General features: G+C 49.6%; 1 protein-coding gene across 5 annotated transcripts in view; it reads left to right on the top strand.

Moving 5' to 3' along the window:
* Nucleotides 1–15,463, top strand: part of ADARB1 (adenosine deaminase RNA specific B1) — a 129,481-nt gene extending 114,018 nt beyond the window's left edge. For 4 of the 5 annotated variants that reach the window (XM_066370017.1, XM_066370018.1, XM_066370016.1 and 1 more), the window contains 3 exons: nucleotides 3,226–3,407; nucleotides 10,859–11,037; nucleotides 11,845–15,463. In XM_066370017.1, the coding sequence (XP_066226114.1) occupies nucleotides 3,226–3,407; nucleotides 10,859–11,037; nucleotides 11,845–12,024 (541 nt within the window). In that variant the 3' untranslated portion in view covers nucleotides 12,025–15,463. The remainder of the gene's footprint in view (nucleotides 1–3,225; nucleotides 3,408–10,858; nucleotides 11,038–11,844) is intronic. The other variant, XM_066370020.1, reaches the window with a different exon arrangement.
* The last annotated feature ends 4,986 nt before the right edge of the window (nucleotides 15,464–20,449 follow it).

Raw genomic sequence — 20,449 nt, 5'->3', positions numbered from 1 at the left:
AATTCAGTCTAAAGATGGCCCAAATCCACACACATAGACTTCTTCTTTTACATAGAAAGGGTGCCCTGTGATTTTGGTAAGCATCCAATCATGTCATGCTTTTCTTTTGTAAGATAGGAAACCTGTGTTTTAATTTTTATTTTAGAGCAGGGGTCGGGAACCTATGGCTTGCAAGCCAGATGTGGCTCTTTTGATGGCTGCATCTGGCTCGCAGAAAAATCTTTAATAAAAAATATAATAATGTGCCTGACCAGGCGATGGCAAAGTGGATGGAGCGTCGGACTGGGATGCGGAGGACCCAAGTTCGAGACCCCGAGGTCGCCAGTTTGAGCGCAGGCTCATCTGGTTTGAGCGAAGCTCACCAGCTTGGACCCAGGGTCGCTGGCTTGAGCAAAGGGTTGCTTGGTCTGCTGAAGGCCCACAGTCAAGGCACATGGGGGGGGGGGCAATCACTGAACAACTAAGGTGTCGCAACAAAAAAACCCTGATGATTGATGCTTCTCATCTCTCTCCATTCCTGCCTGTCTGTCCCTATCTGTCCCTCTCTCTAAAGAAAAAAAAATAAGAAAAAAATATATATAATAACGTTAAAAATATAAAACATTCTCATGTATTACAATCCATTCATTTCCTACCGCTCATGTTCATGGTTGCGGGTGGCTAGAGCCAATCACAGCTGTCCTCTGGGACAACACCAAATTTTTATTGGATAATGCATAACATACACGAGTCGTTGTATGGCTCTCATGAAATTACATTTTAAAATATGTGGCGTTCATGCCTTTCTCAGCCAAAAAGGTGCCCGACCCCTGGTTTAGAGGGTGGGAGGAACGAGTTGTAGGAATTGGAGAGTTTGCCTGCTCGGTGCATATGTATTGACTATGTACCCGGTGCACAGTGTAGGTGCTGGAACAGATCTGTGACTAGAACAGAGTCCTCCCCCCCCCCCCCGGGAGCTTGCGTGCTGGTCAGGAGAGTCAGGACCTGCAAGTAATGTAGGAAGGTAGCATCGGAGGGGGTCCAGACAGGGCACCCGGAGGGACTTTCTGTAAAGACAACATGGGGGTACTGTGGCCAGGAGGCTGTTTGGGGACCATGTTCAGTGATGAAGAACTTGAAGGTAGTGGCTTTGGAGGAAGTAGCAAGGACTCTGGTGGCCTAAGCACAGGAGGCGATGGTGGGAGAGGTAATGTCACACAGGCTGACGGCTGTTGAAACAATGGGGTTTTCTTGAAGATGGGGGTGTTGGGGCCCTGGCCGGTTGGCTCAGCGGTAGAGCATCAGCCTGGCAATAGTCCCGAGTTCGATTCCCAGCCAGGGCACACAGGAGAAGCACCCATCTGCTTCTCCACCCCTCCCCCTCTCCTTCCTCTCTGTCTCTCTCTTTCCCTCCCGCAGCCAAGGCTCCATTGGAGCAAAGTGGGCTCGGGCGCTGGGGATGGCTCTATGGTCTCTGCCTCAGGCGCTAGAATGGCTCTGGTTGCAACAGAGCAACACCCCAGATGGGCAGAGCATCACCCCCTGGTGGGCATGCCGGGTGGATCCTGGTCGGGCGTATGCGGGAGTCTGACTGACTGCCTCCCTGTTTCCAACTTCAGAAAAATACCAAAAAAAAAAAAAAAAGATGGGAGTGTTGGAGGGTTTGTGCAAAGGAGTGAATGACTTTGTTGGCCTGTGTTTCCAAGGTCGGGTCACTGCTGTTGAGGATGGGCACTGGGGTGGGGGCCGTAGGAGAAGGGGAAGCAGCAGGAGGTGGGGCCTGTGCCCCAGCAGAGGGGACTCCTGGTTCTGTTCAGGAAGGAGTTCTCTTACAGGTTTGCTGGCCGGTGACAGGGACGAGGAGGCGAGTTTGGCCTGAGCGTGAGACATGGAGCTGGGTGGTCCAGGACTTATGGCAGGGCTCTTGTGGACACTGTTCACAGATCTAACCACCTAGCACTGCCTCCCACCCTTCCCGAGGGCCAGAGCTGGTGGCCATCAGTGAGAGTGGACACAGGGAAGACGGACAGAGTGGGGGAGCACTGAGAATTCTAAAATTGGCCTCATTTTGCTGCCCCACTTATCTCTGACCCGCCTGCGGAGGGTGCTCCTCTACAGCCCCCCTCCCGTCGTCCCACCAAATCTTCCCCACACTGCTTCCTGAAATGCAAATCAGGATCAGGTCAGTTCCTCTCAGAAAAACACTGCCATTAAGTTACCTGGTGCCAGCACGTCCCTGAAAGGCCTCCAGGAGTGCCCGCTGTGCAGAGGAACAGCCAGTCCCTGTGGAGGGTGATCTGGTCAGCCTGGCCCTGCCCTGTCCCTAGGCCTGACCCCCGGTCTGTCTCCACACTGGGTCTCGGTGGAACCTCTCCCCTCTGCCTCGCATCCCCCTCTGGGGTGAGTTCAGGCTAACGCTCATGCTCACAGAGCCTTCCCTGAAGGCAGCACCCTCTTCTGCTTTACCATGGAACCCTGCTCTCCCTCAGATTGATTTCAGCTCAACTTTTTATTCTTGATTCAAGTATTTGCCTATTTACTGCTAGTCCTCATCCAGATAGCCTGTGAGCTCTGGGAACACGTGGGTCGTGTTGTCTCTGCCCCTGTGCACTTAGTGTCCAGTAGTGAGGGTGCTGGATGTGGACACCCCCCGGACTGTGAAGTGTTTGTGGAGCTCAGAGAGAGAGCAGTGGCACGTTTGTGGGATGGTGTCTCAGAGCTGAAACGAACACCCAGATTGTCAGGATGTGAATGATCACTGTAATAAAAGTCATGCAGTCACTCCCTCTCCTGATGCTGTTCACATAGCGTCACCGCTGCTGTGATGGACAGGTGACGGAGCACGCCACGCCCGCCGGGGGTGGCTGATTCCCACCTCCACATCTTACCCAGAGCCTGACTCAGAATTGTCACCTAGGAACAGGAAAATGACGTAATGTTTTCAGGGACTTTAGTGTGGTCATTTTTATCAGAAGCAATAAAATATTGACTTCTTTTGATTTTTCTCACAAGAAATGTGTCTCCCAACTTGTTAGAACTAACCTTCACACGTCAGTAAGTATGTCCTGGCACAAGCTTGTCCCACAGCTAAAATGATTTTTAAGTCAATTTTTCTCTGTTAGTTATGTCTAACTGCTATCTTGTTGGCCAACACATACACAGAATGCACACCCTGGGCCGCTGCACACACTGGTGGGCAGGCATCGGGGGTGTGCCCTGCGCTGAGGTGTGTCCCTCTGCCTGCAGGTGGAACGTGGTGGGCATCCAGGGCTCGCTGCTCAGCATCTTCGTGGAGCCGATTTACTTCTCGAGCATCATCTTGGGCAGCCTCTACCATGGGGACCACCTCTCCAGAGCCATGTACCAGCGGATCTCGAACATAGAAGACCTGCCCCCTCTGTATACCCTCAACAAGCCCCTGCTTAGCGGCAAGTATCCCCAGAGTGTGATCTCGTCTCTTTCAGATGAACTCGTGTACAGTGTCCACACCATGTGAACAGAAACACCGCAGGGGAGCTGCATGTGGAGTAGCTTTTCCTCAGAGGGCAGCCTGGGCTGCCCTGAAAGGATGAAGGAGGCTGTCTCGGGGTGTGTGAGGGCTGCAAGGTTACTCTCTCACTGACTGAAACCTTCGCCATGTGTGAAGGAGCGGCAGCCCAGATGTGGCTCCTCCGCATCTGTCTGATAAGTCTGTATTCAAGCACTGCCTCTGCGTAGAGACAAACAGATGCTGTGGAAATTACATGCATCAGCTGCCTGAGACGGCTGGGTTGGGCATCAGGAATGGGTCACTGTGACAGATTGCCACCACAGAGCCAGCCCATGTGGGTGGCCGCTTGCCCTGGCCCCGCCCCCCCCCCAGCTTGCCTTTCGGAAGTTGGGCATGTAGTGCACTGTGCCCACAAGTCCGTGTGTCGGGGGTGTCCTTCACGTGCCCTATACACCTGTTGTTACTGGTTTGTTTGTTGTTTTTCTTTTAGAGTTTCAGTAGCTAGCAGCAAAGTGAACAAGAGCTTTTGAATTCAAGGGTCCTACCTTCTCAGTTCACCCTTACTGTAAAGGACACAGTGAAGGTATTTTTATCTTGTTGACTCTATCATTTTACTTATTTTTTTTGTTAAGCCCAGGACTAAAACCATAACCCTGCACTAACCGCGTGTCCCTGGTGTGCGTGTGGTCCAGCTGGAGGCACGTCACTAACCAGACCTAAGCCGTGCGGGTGTTACTGGGCAGCATGGCTCTCAGAGCATGTGAGTTACGCACAGATGGACAAACACAGAGGTTGTCTCAGATCAAACTTTACAGCTCCCTAACCTCAACCATTATTTTATTAAAGGAAAAGAATAGAGTCTGATAAAACTTGATTGCGGGAAAGTTGGAACTAGCATCTGCACCCACGGGGCGTCCTGGAAGCACGAAGTGTCAGTGTTGCGTCATGTGGTGTCTTGCGAGTCAGAAAGCGGTGTTTCCTGGTTACTCTCTGCAGTCTGCATGCAAAAGCTTTCTTTAATTTCGGCCATCACTTGTCTCTTAGATTCACAGACACTTAACACAGTGTGTGTGAAATCCATGGTGCACAGGAGCCGTTCCACATAGTTGTTAATTGCTGTCTTGACGTGCGCTAAGCGGCGTCGCAGCCCTGATGGAAGTCTGAGAAGATGGGACCGTCTTGCTCAGGCACTGAAATGAGCACCCACTTGTAAGTCAGGTTCTTTTTATCGCATCAGATGTGCATGCAGGCATGGAGGGCTATAGAGAGATACTGAAGAGCGGCCTTTGCAAGGTGAGACCTTAAAGTCGTCGATGTGCTCCACATGTTTGTTAAAAACATGAAATAACAGGAGAATCTTTTTGTTCTCCTGTCCCTAGTGTCACCTTGAACCCCAAAGCCTAAAGCTCCCAGCCATGTGGTTTGGGCCTCCCCAAGCCTACCCAGCAGGCAGCTGGAGCCCTGCCTCCTTGGCAGTGTCTGCCTCAGTTTCTCCCTCTCCTAGTGACGAGGACACACAGATGCCCTCCATGATTCTTCTGGATGAGTGTGAGAGTTCTGTGAAGTACGGGGACAACACGCAAGTTTCAGGAAGCAGGATGTTTGTCAAATGCTGGGCCCACGGGCAGCAGCAGCATTCCGCATCAGTCTATATTGGAACACAAACTGTTTGGCGTATTTTATTTGGGTAACTGCTTTATTTTGGAAATAGTGGTGTTTTGCTGTTGATTTTCCATGAAGAGAGCTCAAATTGGTGCAGGCAGTAGTTTTGGAGAAGACACCTGAGACAGGGCACTCCCACGGGGTCCACAGGGGATGGCGCAGCAGGACCAGCCTGCGAGGGCCGCACAGGGACTGCCTGGAGTATAGAATCCACTGTTGCCACAGACAGAGGGAATCTGGGGGGGGGGGGCGGGTCCTGACACCTCAGATGTGGGAGGTGACACTCCTGTAGCCAGCACCCTGGGGCTGTGCCCCTCAGCCCCAGTGCTGTGCCTGAGCCCTGTGAATGTGCGTGTGCTGCAGTTTAGGCTATGCTGGTCGTGCTGGTTCCCTGCACATTTCATCACAGAGATCACATCGTGTTAAAAAGGGAATGATGTACCGTGGCGCCCAGAAGATTGTAGCGTCCTGAGGGACAAAAATGGATGTAAATTCAGCCCAGAGGATAACTAAGTCAACTAAAATAAGATTACCTAAAAACCAAATCAAATAAGATACACCTTTAATTTTAAAAAAATGGATGATGGACTATTTTTTTAAATGCTGTCTAGATTAAAGTAAGAAGAATTTCATTTTATTTCAACATAAAAAGCGTATGTGACTCAGAGAATCTCAGCGGCGAGCTGTGAGCACTCGGGACTCCCTCTTCTGCTGTCTTAGAAGTGAAAGCATCTGGAGTGCTCTCGTGTCTGCTTTGCAGGCTACTCCTAAATCCGGCACCTGTCCATGTCCATTGGCCCCCTGAGCCTGCTTCTCGACTGGCCCAGTCAGGGCCTGAAGAGAACTGCAGAAGAAAGACCAGTGGTCTTAACTGTCCCAGGGCAGGATTGCAGGGCCTGGTAACAGGCAGGCTGCCCTGGGGCCTCAGAGGGAGACTCCCTCAGCGCTGGTTTTACTGCCATTGTTGTCGCAAAACAACCCATAAGGCAGCTGGGCAGCAAGTCCTCATGAGTTCAGTCTGAGCTGGGGGCTCTGGGGAGATGGGCAGGAGTCAGAGGACCCAGGCAGGAGGGGATGCTGCTGGTGTACCAGGGAGAAGGCTGCACGCCCCTGCCAGGGGGAAGCTGTGCCACCATGTAAAGTAGTTGATGAAACAGCTGACGCTTGAACCAGTATAGCAAAGCCTTAAATGAGAGAGAGAGAGAGAACACAAGTATGAATGAGGATGGGAGAGAGTGTGTATTTTCCAGGCAGGAGCAGGCCCCCGAATGGCAGTGATCCTTTTTCCCCAGCCCCAGTACCGGGAGTTAGGAGTGGCCATGCCAGTGGTAAGTCCAGGAATGTAGTCACTCCCTCCCCCCCCCCCCCACTCCTCTGAATGCTTCCACCTGGACGATCACGTCTCCAAGTTGGAGAGATTTTTCTCCTGTTTCTGTTTCGTGCTGTTGCTTCTGTGCCTTGCTCTCTGAACATCTCGGTCCACTTTCTCCTGTCACATGCCATTCTTTCCATCTGCCCTGGTCTCTGAGGGACCCTGACTGGGCATTCTGCTCAAAGGGATGAGTTGTTGCACATGTTCAAGACCTTAGCCAGTGTTCAAGGCCCACCTGGCATGTGTCACAGCCACACACTTCCGTCCCCTCCTGCCCATCATCTCTGTTCTGTGAGAATGCTCCATCTGGGCTGTCACATCTCTTTCTATGTCCAAGAGGAGGACTTTTTGGTGATGGGAACTCTCTAGAAAAGAGTTTCCTGAGAGGACTTGAGCCTCTTTGACTAGAACGAAGCTGGAGAGGATGGCCAGTGTTATGGACATGGTGACGCGGAATCTGTGTAACAGATTGAGCCAATGACCTTAAAGTGCCTTTAAGCTTCAGATTCTACCATAAGTGTATGCCTGTTTGTTTGTTTTTTAATGTTCTGTATGTGAAATAGTTATTTGTTTTATTGACAACTCTTTTGATGATTTCTCAGAAATACCAGTTGTTATACTGAGTGTTGTCTGAAAACCATGTCCAGGGCAGACATACTCCTTCCAGTCACTGAACTAGACTCTTGGTTACATCTGTCTGTGAATGTACCCCCAGTATCGGAGCAGTGGCCCGCCATCACCCCTCACCACTGGACAGGCTGAGCCACAGACCTGCAGGGCTCATGCAAGGTCACCCCACTGCTCAGCGGCCCCTGGATCCCGAACCCCTGCCTGACTGCACCTCCTACAAGGACACACATGCTGTGTTTGTGTCTTTCCTGAGCTCCACTACACAGGCAGGTGGGACAGCTCACTGTCTGTGATGATCCCCGTCACAACAGCTGGTCTCCTCCGTTCTGCATCCAAAGTTATAATTCCCCTCTCTTGTCACCACTCCCAGGAGTATTGTCAACCAGGTGGGGGCTTTCAACTAGAGGCACCCCATCCTGTGTTGTCTTGGGAATACAGTCTGAGTGGAAGTTTGGCCTGATCCCCTGTTTCCACGTGATATGGGTGCTCCTCCACGCCAGGTGGCCAGCAGCACACATGTCACTTTCTGGACCAGAGACTTAGGCTCCTTCCCAACATGTATTTAAAACCCCAGAATTTCAACTATGAAGGAAGTCTTATTTGGCCCTCTGTGTAGTAGGCACAGTTGTGGGTGTTGGGATGTAACAGAAGACACATCCTCCTCACAGAGCCCACATTCTCATGAGAAGAGGGGAAGCGAGCCAACAAAACACAAATAACTCAGAGCAGAAAGATGCACACACAAGAAGAGTCGAGAGGTGTACAGCATTAGTCTGACACACCCAGATCTGTCCAGCAGAAGGAAAACAGGAAGACATAATAGAAGAAAACATCTCCATGCTGAGAGAGCCACGAGCACTGAGACAGAGACGGAGTGCCAAGTGCTGAGCAGAATTAATTTTAAAAAGATCCACTGCTAACCTGACCAGGCTGTGGCTCAGTGGATAGAGCCTCGGACTGGGATGCTGAGGACCCAGGTTCGAGACCCCGCGGTCGCCAGCTTGAGCACGGGCTCATCTGGTTTGAGCAAAAGCTCACCAGCTTGGACCCAAGGTCACTGGCTCGAGCAAGGGGTTACTCAGTCTGCTGAAGGCCCACGGTCAAGGCACATGTGAGAAAGCAATCAATGAACAACTAAGGTGTCGCAATGTGCAACAAAAAACTAATGATTGATGCTTCTCACCTCTCCATTCCTGTCTGTCTATCCCTGTCTGTCTCTCTCTCTGACTCTCTCTCTCTGTAAAAAAAAAAAAAAAAAAAAGAAGAAGATCCACTCCTAGAACATCTTTATGAGATTTGAGAAAATGACACTCATCAATGCCCCAGGAGCCAGACTGAATGATGAAATGACTCCCAGTTCTGAGGATAAAACATGTCTATCATAGAATTTTTAATCCAATCAAATATTAGGCATTTTTTTTAAAAGATTGTGTTTTTTTTTAAAGACTTTATTTATTCATTTTAGACAGATGAGAGAGAAGGGAGGAGCAGGAAGCATCAACTCCCATATGTGCCTTGACCAGGAAAGCCCAAGGTTTTGAACCGGCGACCTCAGCATTTCCAGGTTGACGCTTTATCCACTGCGCCACCACAGGTCAGGCAAATATTAGGCATTTTGATGAAATAATAATGTTAAGATATTCAAGGATTCAGAGGATCTATCTCTACTGTATATTTTCGGAGGAAAAAAAGTCAGGATACTCAAACAAAACGAAGCAGACATCTAAGAAAGAACACCATGGGATCCAAGGAGAAATAAATACCTTATAAACCAGCAGTGTGATGACAGGATAACCCAGCAGCAAGCCTGTAACAGTTCTGATAACAGTTCTGATGAGAGCAGAGCATCATGCAGAGCTCGAAAGAGGATGTCTTTCAGAAGAAAGTGAGTATATTTTCACAAATAACCTGAGAAGCCAAATGGTCTCTACTAGGTGAAAGAACATGCTTCTTTTATAAACAACAGAAAACAAGAAGACAGAAATTCCAGGAAACCCAAAAGCCTGTTCAGGAAAGAAGTGGTTCGGATATAAACCACAGAAAACTAAGGTCTGTGATGGTCCGTTTTTTGCATCATCCTGACTGGCTGAGAGCGCCCAAAGGACATGTTCTTTTTGGGGGCATCAGGGAGAGTGTTTGCAAATAAGGTTAGCATTTGATGGGTAGAGTCAGAAAAGCAAACTGCCTCCCCAGTGTGGTGCTCACCCACATTAGATCCACGGAGGCCTGCATACAAGTTCATCCCTTTTTCCCACCACCCTGATAGAGCTGGGATGGCTCACCTCACCTTTGCCTGTTGGCTGGTACGCACACTGTCGGACCCTGGTTCTCTGCCTTCGGACTCAGACAGAGCTACACCAACAGCTGTCCTGGGTCTCCAGCTTGCAGATAGCAGATCATGGGACTTCTCAGCCTCCGTAACCTTGGGAGCCAATCCCTCCTCATAACTCTCCACCTACCCCACTGTTCTGTCTCACTGGGGACCCTGCCTGGCACAGGTGTGATTTAGAGCAGTTGCTGGATAGAGACTCCATTTGAAGTTGGGCCCACAGTGGTCTCCTTTCAGTAACATACTTGATAACAAATTAACACTTTTTTCTCTCATCTGTCACACTGCTCTGCTCTGCAGTCCATCACATGGTCACTGTCATGAGTAATTGAATCCAAACTCATTACTTGTCCCAGTTACTTTGACTACACTGCACTAAAAGTAAACACTGGCTACAAATGGTGAGTATAAAACTCAGCCACATGGAATTTGGACTTGTCAGTAACTCAAAGACCAGAGAGGAAACCAGACAAAGCTGGTTTCTTAGAATGCACATGTCAGCAATGACAAATGGGGCCACTGGTACACTTAGCTAGCAGAGTCATGGCCTTGAGTGGATGAGTGAAAATAAATTAATAAAGCATTTACTCCCAGAAATTGTTGAAATGTGGTAAGAAGACATGTTAAGTTGTTTTCTGGCCCTGGGCAGGTAGCTCAGTTGGTTAAAGTATCACCCTGATACACCAAGGCTGTGGATTCAATCCCTGGTCAGTTCACATACAAGACTCAACCAGTGAATGCATAGATAAATGGAACAACAAATCGATGTGTTTTTTTTTTTCTCTCTCTCTCTCCCTTTGTCTCTAAAATCAATAAATTTAAAAAAAATTTTTAAGAAGTTGATTCTTGCCTCGCCTGTGGTGGTGCAGTGGATAAGGAGTCGACCTGGAATGCTGAGGTCACCAGTTCGAAACCCTGGGCTTGCCTGGTCAAGGCACATGTGGGAGTTGATGCTCCCTGCTCCTCTCCCCTTCTCTCTCTCTCTCTTTTACTCTCTCTCTCCTCTCTAAAAAGAATAAATAAAATCTTTAAAAAAAAAAAAAAAAAGAAGTTGGTTCTTGTGTCTTGGGTACAGGGCGTGCGAGGCAGGATGGCCTTGGCATCGGGGCCTGGGTGTAATACACTGAGAAGGGGCCCCGTATGACTCTGTGAGACACTGAGCTAAGAAGTGGCTTGCCACCTGAGCACACACTGCCCAGCTTACCAGCTCTGCAGCTCGAGTGGTTGGAAGTGCTATGAAGTCACGATTATAAGTTCTGTGGACCTTCTGCCTGCCGCCCAGCAGACATTGCATTTCTGGGCAGCAGGAGGTAGCACTGAATGTGTGTGAGCCTGCCTGGTCCCACTCACCTGTCATCCAGGGCTCCGTGTCACCTTGCCTGTCTCTCCCTTCCAGGCATCAGCAATGCAGAAGCGCGGCAGCCAGGGAAGGCACCCAACTTCAGCGTCAACTGGACGGTGGGCGACTCGACCATCGAGGTCATCAACGCCACGACGGGCAAGGACGAGCTGGGCCGAGCGTCGCGCCTGTGTAAGCACGCATTGTACTGTCGCTGGATGCGTGTGCACGGCAAGGTACTGAGGCGCCCCCGTGGCGATGCCCACCCCACTCCCCACCGCTTGTCCAACCTGTTTCAGCCCCGCCACTGTCCACACAACCCTTCCAGACCTGTTCCTGCTGGTGGTGTCCAGCCCAGAGTCTGGCCCCAGCTCTTTAGATAGAAAGCAGCTCAGCCCCAGAGGCAGCTTCCCCTCCCCGGCCCTCCTGCCAGGAACCTGTCACCTCAGACGGGCACCCAGGAAGACAGGCATTGCTGGGCTCGTTTAAACCCGCCAGGGAAGGGTTTTAGACCTTTTTCTACAGTAGTAGCCGCAAGGCCCTCTTTTCCCCTACTCAGACCTTATATAGTAAATCAGAATAATACTAGTTTTCTCTGATTTGTGAGTCAAGTCAGTAATGTTTGTTTATTATGAACCTGGTATTGAACTTGAAGTGGAGAAATAAACAAGTTGCAGGAGCTCACAGGTGAGGTAGTCAGCAGGGGTGGGGGTGCTCCACTGATCAAATGTACATCACACAGTGGTTTCTGAATAGCTACAATGTTCAAAGTGGACATTTGCATCAACTGTGGGTGAACAGAAGCACTGCCTTTATCCACAAGGCGGCTCCTTGGGGTGGGTACATGGGCTGCTGAGGGCGCCCAGCTGTGTTCCTGGGAGGACAGTCCCTCTGTGGGAGGCACCTCACTTGGTGGCCCCACCCTCAGAAGCCAGCACACTGCTCAACACCACTTCTTTTTAACATCTTGCATTTTAGCTTCTACTCCTACCTCTTAAAAGGTTGTACTTGTTTTTTGGTGTTCTTTTTTTATCTTCACACAGGTTCCCTCCAACTTAATGCGCTCCAAGATCACCAAACCCAACATGTACCATGAGTCCAAACTGGTGGCAAGGGAATACCAGGCGGCCAAGGCCTGCCTGTTCCGGGCGTTCATCAAGGCGGGGCTGGGCGCCTGGGTGGAGAAGCCCACCGAGCAGGACCAGTTCTCTCTCACACCCTGACCACCGGTGGGGGTGTGGAGGTGCCCGGGGTCCAGCGCTGTCCCCAGAACCTCCCATCTGGACTGGGACAGGCACACAGCTGGGGGTGGGGGTGGCGGGGGCAGAGCCGGTGCTGCCCTCCAGGACCTGTGCGGCACCATCTCCCTGTTCAGTTACCCAGTGACTGCTTTCAACCTCAGTTTACGATAGAAATTGAGTTCTACTGAGTAGGGCTTCCTTAAGCTTAGGGAATAGCAATTAGTTCGTGTGAAATTCTTGAATAAATAATTTATTCAGAGCTAGGAACATGATTTATAATATAAGTAATTATGTCAGGTCACTCTTATGCCACATTATTTTAATTGCAGAAGAAGTATTTCTCTATGGAGGACATGAGACGCTAGAGGTAGGAGGTAGTAACCTAAAGAACGTCCCCATGTCCACACTTCCCACCACCCAGCTCCCCACAGGCGGGTATCCTAGTAATCAGCTACGAACGTGGCCATTCATTTCGGTTTTAAAACATGTTTAACTTTTAGGGACTAGCAGGAGTGCACTGGGGCTGCCACATGGTGACCAGCTAGACCCCGCACCCTCTTCTGAGCCTGTCAGACGTGAACGACCATCCAGAGGTCTTCATGGGACAGAAAGATAATTAAGTTTCGTAGTTACTCATTTTGGAAAACACCACTTACGGCATATTTTTAGATTATTCTTTACAGCTTTTTCAAAGACATGTTTGAAAAATAAGTATTCAGGCTGAAAGCTGGCAACACAGCAGGCCGCGGGCATAGTCATGGCAGGGAAGGGGTGCTACTGGCATCTGGGGGGACCCAGGGACTCTGCTCAACACCCTACAGCACAAAGGACGGCCCAGGGCAGACTGAGGCGGGGACTGGCCCGGGCACCCCTACCCGTATCAGAGGCCTGCACCAGCTGCCTGTTCCTTCCACTCAGGGTCAGTGTGGAGCAGGCGAAGGAAGCGCTCTCTAGCCTTGGTCGATTCATGGTTCTGGAGGATCCTGTGGGAGCCAGGGGGAGAGGTGGGGCATGGCCACCCCACACTGCAGTCCAGGCATCGACATCTATGTGTCTTCTAGCTGTGTAACCCGTGTCCTGTGTCTTCACGGGCGCAGAGCATGGAGCCCGCAGTGGCCATGTCCCGTGGGAGGCGTTCTGGGTGGCAGGTCACATATTGCTGGGACTCGGCAGGTTCAGAGATAGTGTCGCCCACACCAGCCTTCTCTCGTGTCAGGTGGTTGCTCCTCCGGAGCCAGTCAGAGGGCGTTGCAGGCCCCCACCGTCGCGGAGTCTGGTCTGATTACAGCGCCCTGGGATTCTCTTTCCACGTCCCAGGAAAGGTGTCTGGTGGTGCCGGCCCATCCCCACAGCAGGCTCTTCTACACCCACAAGAACATGGTGGGAGGTCCTGTGTTTTTATTCTTCTCGCTATAAATGCTATTTTTTCTAATGGGGGTGGGGAAATGGACTTAGTTTTTAAAAGAGATGTGGATTTTGATGACAAAGCCCAATGGTAATACATTCCATAGACATGTACTGTCCCCTGAGTCCTGCCTTCCTTTCTGTCAGATGATGGTTGAAGCAGTCGTGAGCCTCCCTCCTGCTCAGGTGAGCAAACGCCTTACTGTGTGTGGTCCCCCTGGACCCTGAGCTGTGCACCTTTCCTGAGCTGGGCATGTGCAACCAGCCAGGGGGGCAGGCCCAGTGCAGGGCTCAGTCCTGAGAGCACCCAGGCCTGGCCCGAGGTTGCTGGGGAGGAAGGTGGGAGGTCAGGAGGCCTGCACAGCCCCTGCCCCTGGGACAGGATGGTGAAACCACTCACCTGTGAACAGGAAAGGAAGAAAGGCTGATCCACTCCTGCATGAGACAGAGCAGGAAGCTGAGCACTTTAGACTGTCCCTCCTGAGCTCACTGTGCATTAGACACACAACTGTTTCCTGGAGGTGGCAATTTGCATCCAATGTCCTCAGTCTGGACTTTAGAGGCTCCACAGAAACGTTGACACAGCCAAGGACTTGTGGTTTTTGTTTTGTTTTTTGAAAAAAAAATGTTAAGTTTTGAGTACTCGTGACCACAGGGGGTCGGGAGGGTTTCTGTTCTGTTTTGTTAGCCAAATATCAAGTTTTAGTTCTTCAAGAACACTGATCACTGTCCAGTCCAGGCCGCTGGGCAGCCGTCCTATTGGCAGGAAGGCTGAGTTGAAGAAAAGTCTCAGGTGGGGTGGCACGTTTGTGGCGTGAGCCAGAGCTCCTCCAGGTTGGGCCAAGGCTGGGGGTGATCATCCCAGCCGTGTTGCTCAGCCCTAATCACCTGCTCAGGGTCAGCTTTCACCTCTCCTCAGCGAGGGACACCAAAGAACTGCGACTTTGAGTCTGGGTCTTCATTTAACTTTTCATTGTGTTCTCCTATTGTGGAGATTTTTATTGTAATCAAAAACAATTATGTTAAAATGTTCAAGCCAACATCTCACCAAGTATTAATTTCTCTGGAACTTATTTTTATTCAAACAATTCCATTGATCTCCAGACTGTAGAATCATTTTGTAAAAACAGTGCTTCTTGTACAGTAATTTCAAGTAGTTACACTGAGGAGCCATGGGTCTGGTCCCTCACAGTGCAGGTCTGAGGAGGGGTCTCGGAGAGCTGTGCAGAGGCTGCGTGCCCCTTCCCTCACAAAAACAAAAAATACAACACCGATGGATCTTCTCATTTCTAAAATATTTACACCAAAATGTGAGGTCTGCCCCAGCCATAAATTCAATCCAGCAAGAGAAATAAAAATCAGCTAGCCTTCTCATCTCTAAATTCTATGAAATCTCTCAAAAGAAGTCTTTTCACCATCCCAGCTGTATAAAGGGGAAGGGCAGAGTACTTGTGGTCATGTGTGTTCAGTTCTGTGTGTCGTGATCCCTGGTGTGTCCTGTGAACACCTCTCCCTGCACACAGCACACACTATATCCACACGACAGGAGGGTGGGGAGGGACAGGGTCTGACTTGGCAACGCCTACTGCACTACACTTCCCTGTTCACTGTTTGGAGGGACGAGTCCCCAGCCCCAAGAACACCTGTCGGCCAGTGTGGGCTGGTGGTGCATGAGAAACTGGGGGTGTCCTTCTGGGCGTGACCAGGAATAGCTAAAGGCACAACCTGTGGAATGTTCATAAAGTGAGCCACGAAAGCTGTTGGCTTCTCCAGACTTTGGGTTGTCTTCTTTTAATTTGAATTTAGAATTTGGATACTTTCTATTAATGTAATTCAGCCAAAAAACCATCGCTAAGACACACTCCTCAGTGTTTTTGTATGTATATTGATGTATATACCACACGGTACCACCCGCATGAGCTCCTCGCGCACCAAGACGAGTGGGACTGAGCATGAGACGCTATCACATAGACAAAGGATTTGCGTGTCCTTAATAAAACAAAGCGTTTCACTACCACAGTGTTGCTGGGAGTTTCTCTCCTTCTTGGTACCTTCCTTGGCCTGCTGACAGGTCGTGTCTGGGGTCAGTACTCATGAGCACCAGTTGGAAGGTGTGAGTGGGTGCCAGCTCGGAGCTGTGGCTGCTGTCTGATCTAGTCAGCTGTGCTGTGCCCTGCACCTCTCCATTTGGGAACAGGCTGTCGGGTCCCCTTCCCTCCTCTAATTTTTGGCTATTTCATCTTCCTGAGCATGTTAGCAGCTCCCACAAATAAGGTGTGCAGAGGACAAAGCTACCACTGCTCGGTCCCTTCCATAAAGAGGGATGAGGACATCAGACTGATTTCCTATCTGACGATAACCATGTGTGGGCAACGTGGACAGCAGGGTGCGGGGGACACAGGAAGAAGTCAGATGCCAACAATAGGCCATGGGTCACAGGGTATTCAGGCCTAGGGAGGGCCAGACAGACAAGGCATTTGGGTTCATCCAGGGCCAGGTGGATGCAGCGTTCGGGCCCAGTGAAACAACACAGCTACCAAGTGACAAGGTAGAACTATGTTATCTGGGACTAACGTCCCAGAAAGACATTCATGGCAAACCAAGTGGAAACTGGCTACAAGTCACTATTTTGGTTCTGTGGTCGAGAAGATGTATGGACGTTTCAGATAAGTGTGCAGGCAACAGCAGAGTCTGGATGGGACCAACTCTGGTCATAGTGCGTGACTGATGGGATTTGGAGTGCTTTTTATTTTGTTTTTCTTTTCTTACACTTACCAATTTTTAGCGTTGCTATAATTAAATGAAAAACAAGAGAATGTTTTGAAGAGTCAAAAGCCCCATACAAATAACAATCAACCCTGTTTTATTTTTTTTTTAATTATTTATTTATTTATTTATTTTGTATTTTTCTGAAGCTGGAAATGGGGAGAGACAGTCAGACAGACTCCCGCATGCGCCCCACCGGGATCCACCCGGCACGCCCACCAGGGGCGATGCTCTGCCCCTCCGGGGCGTCGCTCTATTGCGACCAGAGCCACTCTAGCGCCTGGGGCAGAGGCCAAGGAGCCATCCCCAGCGCCCGGGCCATCTTTGCTCCAATGGAGCCTTGGCTGCGGGAGGGGAAGAGAGAGACAGAGAGGAAGGAGAGGGGGTGGGGGTGGAGAAGCAGATGGGCGCTTCTCCTGTGTGCCCTGGCCAGGAATCGAACCCGGGACCCCCGCACGCCCGGCCGACGCTCTACCACTGAGCCAACTGGCCAGGGCCGGAACTCTGTTTTAGACCAGCGATTTTCAACTATTGTGCTCAGGCCCACTGGTGTGCCCCAAGCATGCAATAATACTTGACTGTTTAATTGGGCACTGACCTCTTTTCCCCACCCGGACTATCAAATTTAAAAATGCAACACAATGGCCGTCTGGTGTGAATGAATCAAAATTATACCTATTTTTTCTAGTCAGATCAGCAATAAATATATTTTTAGGTGTGCTGCAAAATTTTAGTCATCAGTTTACCATGAGATGAAAAAGGTTGAAAATATACATTATAAACAAATAATTTGCTCTACTGCATCAATTTTGAATCAGTTATTTTTTCACATTATAAAGGCAATGTTAAAATGAACACATGTTGCATTAAAAAAAGAAAAGACGAGCTTTAGAGAAAAGATGGGAGGAGCCAACATCCCCTTTACGTTCAGTTCAGGTTCCCACAGTGTCTTCTGTGGCATCACGTGGCATCAAGACTCCGTGTCTGGGCCCTGGCCGGTTGGCTCAGTGGTAGAGCGTCGGCCTGGCGTGCTGGAGTCCCAGGTTTGATTCCCGGCCAGGGCACCCAGGAGAGGCGCCCATCTGCTTCTCCATCCCTCCCCCTCTCCTTCCTCTCTGTCTCTCTCTTCCCCTCCTGCAGCCGAGGCTCCATTGGAGCAAAGATGGCCCGGGCGCTGAGGATGGCTCCATGGCCTCTGCCTCAGGCGCTAGAGTGGCTCTCTGATTGCAGCAGAGCGAGACCGCAGATGGGCAGAGCATCACCCCCTGGTGGGCATGCCGGGTGGATCCGGTCGGGCACATGTGGGAGTCTGACTGCCTCCCCGTTTCCAGCTTCGGAAAAATACAGAAAAAACAAACAAACAAACAAAAAAGACTTCATGTCTGGGATGAATGCAGCTGTCCCACCCTGGAGCAGATCCTGGAGCTCGACAGCGACCACCAGCCTCGAAGAGCTCATGTTCTCCTGGGGAAGGACTGGAACAAGCACACCAGACACCAATGTCCAGGAGGCTCAGGAGAGGAGGAAAGGCAGGCAGGGAAGGGTGGGCTGGGCCTCTCTTGGAAGAATTTGAGCTGGAACAGCAATTATGTCATAAATCATTAAATTCCTTAATAATTGTTCATTAAAATGTAAAATTAAACATTAAATTTTAATTATTTAGTAATTATTGTCAGTAAATTATTTAGTGAAGGCGGAGGGAACAGCTGGGAGAGCTGGCACCTTGGTGGCTCTGCCCAGCACGGAGTGTGGCCCTGACGCCGAGTTCCAGGAATGTGGGAGCAATAGTTGGACACAGCCATTGTTTAAAACCTTATTACATAAACTCACAGTTATATTAACAATTAAGGTAATGAGTGCTCAAAACTCATCACTTCTTACGCTGCTGCATTTTCCTGCCATCTGTGCCCTCACTGTGTACGGGTCACACGATGCTGGGCACCCTCTCCCCATCCACAGCAGCCTCACATCAACACCTGGGCACCAGTCCCAGGACTCTGCTGATGCCCACATGGGGCCTTGTTTGTTGCTGTGATTGCTTCTCAACCTAAGAAGAGGATACAAAAAACAGACTACATTTGAAATGCCCCAGTGACATTGTGAGTGGCACAAAAGCTTTGATGGCATTCTTGCAACATCTGAAAACTATCATCCATGTGAGCAAAAAAGCCACCGTGGACCCAGCAAGGTTCCGACGTGTCCTGTGGCTTCACTGGTATCTGGCTCAGGTGCAGTGTGCACTGACATTGCTGTGAGAACCACACGTCCATTGGGCTAAGCCCCTGTGCTGGCTCTGGAGGGCTGCGTCCAACAGAGCTGCAAAGCCTCTGGGAGACCCAGGGGCTCTGCGGGATTTGTAATAGCGTGTTGTATGTTTTATTGTTATTTATAAAGCATTTGCTGCATCTTCATATCCATAAAATTGACAACAACCTTATGTACTTGGACATATGCATGTGTTGGGGAGGGGATCTGGGGTTAAGCAGGTACTAGCACCCACTGGGTGCAGGCGTCCTCTTGAGAAAAATCGGGGCCTGCAAACGCCCTGTGCAGGTGTGGGGCCGAGTCTGGGGCATCAGTCTACCTCTGGTGTTGCTTCCCCCACCTGATCCACCCCCTAGGACAGGTAATAGTGTCTCCTCCTACAGCAGCAGAGGTGACACCAGACCTGAAGGATGAGGAGTGACTGTGAACAGCGGGTGCCAAACGCCCACCCTGGACTCAGCTGGCCGGCCTTCCTATCACGCAGCTCCCTGGGCACCAAGGTATCGCCCTCCCTCTGCACACCACCTGAGCAAGTAGCCAAAACCCTGGGAGAAATGACCTGATAAAGGGAAATAAGACACTTGAAGAGTACAGCCAGTTGAATAGAAAAATGGTAATACTGAGTTAGATATTCCATCAGAATATATTCTAATATATTAGGAAGTCTAAGAATTTAAAATGAACCTCACATTCTAAGAGATAAGAAAATAAGAGAACCAAGCAGAATTTGAAATAGCACAATAGGTGAGCTGAATGACAGAATGATTTTACAGTCACAAGACCAGATGGAAAATGGGACAAAGGAAAAGGAAATAAAAGCAATACCCAAATATGCAGATGCTGCAGCAGAAGTGCTGACATCTGGCTAAGAGGATGTCCAGGTGACTGCAGGCCCCCACCAGGCGCTGTTGGACATGCGCAATGAAGCCAGGCAGATGATACAACCTGTCTGGGACTTCATTAAGTGAAAAAAACAGAAAACTTGATAAATGGAGGAGAAAAGGTCTAGATGAAACAATCTTGGCCAACTGTAGATAATTGTTGGAGCTGGTACACAAGAATTCATTATGCTGTTCTCTCCACTATTATGTGTTCAAAACATTTCATACGAAATTTTAAAAGTTTGAGCATAGACTTTTAAAACACCATTTTTATGGGATTTTTTTAACAAATGCAGATAATGAACAAAAAAATTTTAATACTGTGACATATAAAATTTTCAATTTAAAAATATAAGGGGAATATCAAGCAGGTTTTAAAATTGCAATTGTTTACTCCTTAGAGAGTCATTTGAAACGTGTTTTCATGGACGTGAGTACATTAGTGTCAGCTGACTTCTGGCATTGCCCTTCCTGCCTGGCTTTTTATTTTTTATTTTTTTTACAGAGATAGAGAGTGTCAGAGAGAGGGATAGATAGGGACAGACAGACAAGAACAGAGAGAGATGAGAAGCATCAATCATTAGTTTTTTGTTGCGATACCTTAGCTGTTCATTGATTGCTTTCTCATACGTGCCTTGACCGTGGGGCTACAGTAGACCGAGTAACCCCTTGCTCGAGCCAGCGACCTTGGGTCCAAGCTGGTGAGCCTTTTGCTCAAACCAGATGATCCCATGCTCAAGCTGGTGAGCGCAGGGTCTCGAACCTGGGTCCTCCGCATCCCAGTCTGACACTCTATCCACTGCGCCACCACCTGCTCAGGTCCACCCTGCCTGGTTTTCCTCCTGCATTAGTCACTCTGACATAACTGGCGGTTTTTCATTTGTCCCTCATGAAATGTAAACTCTGTGGGGTCAAAGATGTTGGTTTGCTCACAGCTGTTCCATCACTTGGCACAAGCCTACCTTGCTACAGACACTTACTAAATAAGTACTGAACTATACTACTCACAAAAATTAGAGGATATTTCAAAATGAATATGAAGTGATAATAAAAAGAAGCACTTGATTATTTTTTTTAAACATCAGAAAAGC

This window comes from Saccopteryx leptura, chromosome 2 (assembly GCF_036850995.1).
Source record: "Saccopteryx leptura isolate mSacLep1 chromosome 2, mSacLep1_pri_phased_curated, whole genome shotgun sequence".
Taxonomy (NCBI): Eukaryota; Metazoa; Chordata; class Mammalia; order Chiroptera; family Emballonuridae; genus Saccopteryx; species Saccopteryx leptura.
Note: the sequence above shows the minus strand (reverse complement) of the source record. Positions and strands in the feature narration are given on the sequence as shown.